Below are 7082 nucleotides of genomic sequence, written 5' to 3' on the forward strand. Positions count from 1 at the left end.
AATTAGTTACCATAATATACAGAAATATGTCAGCATTCGGTTAACCTATTATGAAACGCGTTATTTGACTTTAATCTTTTATGACAATGTGATAGTGATGCTTTGTTGCACATCAAAATGGTAGTCACTACCAAAATTTGTCCGAGTTTTGTAAGTCACTACCAAAATGCGTACGTTACACTCAACGCAATTTGGTAGTTTACAAAAATGTAGTACCAAAATGCGTTAGATATGTACACATCCAACGCAAAACGGTATTAATAATAATCTCACGATTTACGAAAAGAATATTTTGTGACGAATGGACAATATTATTTCAAAGAGAGTCATGGTGGAACTTAGTCGCTCATCCGACCTTGACCTTTTGACCTTGAAAATTTAACGGCCCTTATAAACGTCACCGGGCACCGCCGTTTTAGTGGCATGTAAGATGAAAACCAAGTTGTTGTGTTTCATCTGTACATTTTGAAACATCTTCCTTGATCATTTGAATATTCGCTGCAGTGAATAGACGCTACTTTACGAGGGGTGTTCAATAAATATCAAGAAAAGTGCTCTTATTTTGCTTCACATGTCATCAAAACGCAATAAATGTTTTATATACTGAAGAGAAGGAAAATATGATATTTCAAAACTTAGCTGGACGAGTAGTTTCTAGTCTTCATTGCCATTTCAAGTGACGTCATCCGGCCAAAGTTTGTTTCTTTTCCCATATTTTTTTGACTTAAATATTACTTGCAACTTCCTCAAGATTACGATATTTAGTAGGATTATTACGGATAAAATAAATGTTTCGCCAATAACATCAAATCATAAATGTGACGTCATTAAATGTTTGGCAGGCATATTAGTTTGCCTTTTTGCCAGAAGCTGAAAGTTGAACTAAGATCAGCAATAACATTTTGTGTTTTGAACTGAAAATGATTGAAAAAGTGATAACTACACTAAATAAATCTACTGGGATAGATGACTGGGATAGAATTAAAAGAACTCCATAATAAGAAGAGGTGAATCACAGTTTAGTGGCCCATTTCACCAATTTCATAAAAGAATATTGCATTTGTATATGAATATTCTTTATTTGTTCGTAGGAAAGTGTAGATATTGCAGAAACTTTAAGACGGGAAACACAGTACAACTTGATTTACACGGATTGTATTGATTAATTTTGTTCGATATGTCGATATGCAGACAACATTGTAACGTAAATACGTAAAGATCATGCTCTGGAATTTTAAGTTTGAAAAGTCACTCTCAGTGTACTCAAATCGATCACATTTTTGTTTTTCTGAACAATATGACCAGAATTAAAGATTTATAACACTACTGCAGGTGTTATTTTTAACACCTCTTGTACAACACATATACATATGAAAGCTCATGGGTTTAAGAATTAAACGCTATTCTTGTGACGGGTATAAACCACATTGGGACTTCTCGCAAATCCATGAATCGCACAAGCGACTCTTAGATCATTTGCAAGTACAATGTGGTTCGTATCCGTATAAAAGCACAAAATAACATTCAATTCTTCTATTTACCTTTTTACAGTAGCTTGCTACAAAATAGATAAGTGGTTTCACGTCAGAGTGCGCGTGCAATCTCGCGGAAAATGCCATCCTTGATTCGTTATGACAATGTTGTAAATAAACGATTTTTTCTTTCTGTACAAAATATATAGTGAATGTGAATATTTATTTATGTGTGTGAAACGAAGAATATTTCCCTAGCCAAAAATTTCTTTAATGTGTTGAATAGGTTTGCTGAATAAAAGTTAGTTAGCAAGAGAAATTGTCTTCTTGTTTAAAAATGCTTTTTTCTGTAAAATACACAAGAACCAATGCTTGTATTAAATACATTTCAAACGGTCCAAGAGGACAAATGTTACTCATAAACTGCAAATAAATGTCCTGAATATATATTTAGTGATTCACTACTCTGCTGGAATACTGTGCCAAATGAAAAGAAAATCATGGCTATGGGATACATATTAACGACTCCTGTCAATCTGCCAACAAAGTTTATCAGTACTTCTGTGCTTACAGTCATATCTCAATCATTGGTGATGGATTTGTCTTTACTTCGGTTATCAGGTTATCAACACTTCGTTCATTCATCTTAATTAGTTAAACAGAACAAGTCTTGGCACATGACGATTGCAGTCCACTAAACCTACGAATGACTTGATACAGTTTACAAAATATATACATTGTAGTACATAAAGTTGGAACTCGGTATCTCGAATTACAAGGGATCGAGCATGTTACTTCGAGATACCCGAAATTCTACTTAAAATGATATTTAGTACACGTGTTTTGCGGACGGGACTTGAAAAATGTCGTCGAGATAACCGGAGCGAGTTCGAGATATCGAGTTTCAATTGTAATTCATTTGGCACTCTGAACTTTACAAAGGAATTAAGTTTGAAGATGCCACTACAGTTCATAGAACAGATAGAATACAAGATAACAATCAATGACATAAATAATAATTCTTCCAAGTATTTACCTATGTACCATAATAACGCCAGTTTAAAAAGAACAACGAACTAACTGTGTGGTAAACAATTGGTGGTAAGTAATTTCATTTAAATTTGTCAGGTAAATATTGAACATTTTTTTTTGTTTTATGTATGAAGTGTGATACCATGCACATAAGATTATATGTTAATGTAAAATTAAGCAGTGGAGATCTGAATTTATTTTACTAGGCTTAAAACATTGTCTGACGTTATATTATATGTTCCTATTTGACAACTATTTAACAGTCATTAATCCAAATAAAATTTCTGTCTAGATATTATTAAAAAGTTGATAGTTAGGATTTTTTGTGAAATTATTTGTACGACGTATTACCGCCAGAGTGTATAAATAGTGTTTATACACGGTTTTGCTATAAATTATTTCGATTCTAATATGTCCTTAATCTAAAACAGAAGATAAATCATAGTAGCGCTCTTTCTTGGTCGCAACAAAAACATTGACGTCACCGCAAGTTAAGTGACGTCTTTCTAGCGTAAGAGTGTTTTAACAGAGAAAAGCATATTAGAATAAAAAGTTGATAGTTTGGACTATTTGCAATGGATATTGCATGAAAATTAAAGAAACAGATTCAGAAGAGCTTAAACAACACGCCATTTGATTAATTGTTTTACATAATTTAAAACCTAAGGTACTATTTCTAAATAGAATTGTTTTAAATGACATACTAGTGGAAATATAAGAAAGCATGTGCGATTATAGAATACTTTGCCCTCTTTGATCTGTTCTATCGCCTTGAGCAATACGGCCTGTTAAAGCAAATATGCATAAGAGAAGTACATTCAGCTGGCAAGCTAATATTAAGTAACCAACATATCTATTGTTGTTGTTTTTATGTCAACGACAGCCCCCTGGTCGGTGTATATACTGGTATATTTCCAGTCGTCTCCAGCTTTTTTTTTATTAAAAAAGTGTGGTACAACAATCTACATAAAATTACTGTATATGAAACTTGAAACACATAAAAAGGTAGAGAGCTACAGCCAGAAATCGCGACTTAGAAGTTTCATTGAGTCAGCTAAAAATTTGACAGTTAAAGCTATTGACATTTTGTCTCATAAAAAGGTAGGGAGTATCAGCCAGACATCGATCCTTAGAAGTTTCATTGTTTCAGTTAAAAATTTGATATTTAAAGCTACTGGCTTTTTGTCTCATATAAAAGGGAGAATATATAATGTTAGACGTTTCTCTTCTTGTAATTTCTTCATTATTAGACATTAGGCATAATGATAACATTTTATAGGCGCTTGTTTTGAGTCTTTCTTAGGCATGTGACACGATATGTTACTTGAACCACTAGGCTACAGAGGCAGTTGAGTCTTGCTTTGAGCATGGATGCAGTCATTACAGGATAGCAAGCTTTTAGGAGTTCATTAAAGTTTGTGTTAGAAGTTTTATACATCCGTAAATAACATACAAAAACGACAAATTTTAATACCATTTTATTAAAACAAAACATATAAATAAGTAATATAACTATACAAAGCAAACATGAACATAGTATTCTTAAAAACAATAATGAAAGTTCAGTCACATAAAATCGCTCATGTAAGATCCTTTATACAATATGTATATCATTTTAATGTATATTTGTGGTCTCCTGCATATAATTCTCAAACGTGATACAATAATACATGTAACTAAAACTGCTCACACTGTTCTAAAAATTGACCTAATGTGTTCTTTTAAAAATACAGAGTGTGATTTCTAGGTGTACATGTTGTCCATTTGTTCAATGTATGTATATTTTTTTCACACATGAAACAATGTGTCTTAAAATCGTATATCTTACACAGTATTTTGCCAAGGTAATTGTTGTTTTAAGGAATATGCATGAAAATATGTTTCTCTTGTTTTCACATTACATTTATAAACTGATGTCAGAACATTTTAATCCTAACTTTCATACAGTTTATAGTATTCTTGTTTATAGGAAGGGTTTATTGAATACGTGCAAACCCCTAGTTCTCAGTTCCATCAGCAATATTACCGTTATTGCAGCATAGCATCTTTCCAAACGCTGCAAACAAATCTGAATTTATAAGAGTCCATAATATTGTTTCGCATATGCCCGCTTATTGTATGAACCCATATTGCTGTTATCCATTGTTATTTCTTGATCAGCTTTCATATAAAATATGGCCAGACCTCTGTCATCGTTATATCTTTGAAAAGACGATTCGAAACCGAGCTTCCGTATCGGCATATTCAGTTGGCTTCTAAATATACTTTCTTTTATACAATTAAATGTGATACTTCTGATCTCATTGTCTTCAACAATCTTCTTCATTTGCTCCAATTGTCTATCAATGTAATCTTTCTGTAGATTTTCGTTTAATTCTTCAACATTGAAGTGTAGCATGTGAGGCACATGTTTCGTGTATACGAAATGTTTTTCGTGCTTTTCTTTTTTCTCAGGCGGATCTATTGTTCGTTCTGTTTTATCTTCGCCTGGACCAGTCATCTGCACACAAAATAGAAATAAATACATCTAAAGATAATTATTTGCGATAAGTCAAAATGTAGGACACAAAAAAGTATTTATGAATTTTACATTTTAAATATAAATACACAACTTTTATTCATGTAGAAACAACATAAATGCAATAATACCAGAGGTGACTCCTTGTGCGATTTGACGTCATTCACAAAACAGTAAACAAAATGAAGTCATTCGAAAAATACCTTTTCAAATTCGTCAACCGTATTTTAAAAAAGAACGATTGATAATAGCTAAAACTTGTTCTTTTAAAATAAAGATAAAAACTGAATCGAAAATACTAAGTGATGTCATTGTTAAAGAATATTTTAGATTAAATTTCTGAAGTTTAGTTTTATTGGAAGGCGAATTACAATTTAACGCGGCTGTTCAATCTAAATGTTTGTAAATATCGAAAGTTTGAATTTAATTATAATTTTCTGATACTTAAAGAAAAAATACATACATTGTTAGTAAGCAACTATAAAATGTATATATCAGGATGCTGTTTTATGCGTTTAGAGATTTTCATCGACATCTAGATTTCTAGCAAATAATCTAATCCGTGAAAGTTCCAGTGTTACATTCATCTGTCATTCAGTCCTTTAATTTCCTATCTAAATTTAGTTCGAACCACCTCATTGTATGTATTCATTCTATAAACATCATAAGTTAATTACACGATGTATCGTTGATGTGAACTCGTATGTTCAAGGGTAAATGGTTACATGTTTAAACATACTCATATTGAAACAAAACAAACAAATATACACACATACCTCAATGTATGCCCGTGCCCTAGTTCCATATTGTTTGCATATATTTAAAACAGCCCCTTGTAAGGGCTGTTTTAGTTCCAACACGTTTCGTAACATTATTCGCTTTTAGTTTACTTGTACTAAGTGTTACAGCTTCAGTGGAGTTGTGCTATTTATAGCGAATGGTAGAGAAGAAATCGGTTAGTCGATATTCTATTCATGTTCATAATACTGTGAAGGTAAAATAGGTTATTCACTTTTAGCCTTTATTATGGGACTGTTGTTTATATTTATATTTTATATAAATAAATAAGATTTGCAAAATTACGTGCAAATCGAATAGCATGTTTAATTTGCTCGTTTTTTCAAATTCTTTATCATAAACAAACAAACAAACATTTAAAAAGTAACATTATTACACTATATTACTTAAAGTATTTATATTTCTCAGTGGTGTATGTGTTGATAACGGCTGCCAATAATGGGGACATGGGATAGCTAAATGGAAAATTCCACAAAAACGCGTTGATGCCAATGCGAGAAACTCAATTTCTAGAGTTGTCAGAGTAGAGCCAAGTAGATGTATTACACTTCACAGCATGAGTATTCAGAAGCTTATACGATGCAAACAACTGAACTATTAGTTTCAAGATACTCAATTTTGAGATAAATATGGCCCAAATTGCTCATCCAGTAAAACCTGCTACGCAGTCTATATTAGACTAGCCACTAGACTGATAATGATTTTTTTTCTTTTTTATGTTCATAGAGACACAACCCAGTCTATTCTAGAGATTTTCGAAGAGGACTGATGTTAAAATTATCATATTGGACATAGGATATAGACTGGCTCAGTTCACTACATAAAATCATAAAAATGTAAAAAAATATATATCATAGTCTAGGAGCTAGTCTAAGTCTATATATATGCATAGTACTGACCTAAGGCTGCTGTATTTTTTGTAAAGCGAGCATTGGCAGTGTATCGCTGTTTACCTTTCCGCAAAGAACGGTATACGATGTCAGGTAAAATGGTCCCCGCTAAATATGCATATGAAATAACAGCATTTCATTGGTAAATTCTTATATTTTCAAATATTCACCAAGAAATTGAGAGCAGGCGTGAGTAGTGAACAAAGTAGTGATACATCACGCAAAATCTTACTCCAGAAAAGGTATTTGATCGTGAAAAATTGGGGTATAGAACACTGTTTAGCAATATGTTTAGTCTGTATTACTTTACCCTATAAGATGTAATGTTATCACAAAACAGAGTGACTAACTTCTTTAAACGATTGGGAGATA

General features: G+C 32.1%; 1 protein-coding gene across 1 annotated transcript; it reads right to left on the reverse strand.

Moving 5' to 3' along the window:
• Nucleotides 1-3967: 3967 nt before the first annotated feature.
• LOC123536413 (uncharacterized) lies at nucleotides 3968-5957 on the reverse strand. Its single transcript, XM_045319587.2, has 2 exons — nucleotides 5799-5957; nucleotides 3968-5004 (listed from the first exon to the last, which is right to left on the reverse strand). The coding sequence occupies exons 1-2, from the start codon at nucleotides 5892-5894 to the stop codon at nucleotides 4579-4581; spliced, it is 522 nt and encodes a 173-aa protein (XP_045175522.1). The 5' UTR covers nucleotides 5895-5957; the 3' UTR covers nucleotides 3968-4578.
• Nucleotides 5958-7082: the final 1125 nt, after the last annotated feature.

The sequence above is a fragment of the Mercenaria mercenaria genome, chromosome 17 (assembly GCF_021730395.1).
Source record: "Mercenaria mercenaria strain notata chromosome 17, MADL_Memer_1, whole genome shotgun sequence".
NCBI lineage: Eukaryota > Metazoa > Mollusca > Bivalvia > Venerida > Veneridae > Mercenaria > Mercenaria mercenaria.

Excerpts from the sequence above, each read along its gene's own strand:
- LOC123536413 (XM_045319587.2), bottom strand. The coding sequence starts at position 5,894 with ATGTTACGAAACGTGTTGGAACTAAAACAGCCCTTACAAGGGGCTGTT. Across the intron at positions 5,005-5,798 it reads GGGCACGGGCATACATTGAG|ATGACTGGTCCAGGCGAAGA; the intron begins GTATGTGTGTAT and ends TTTTGTGTGCAG.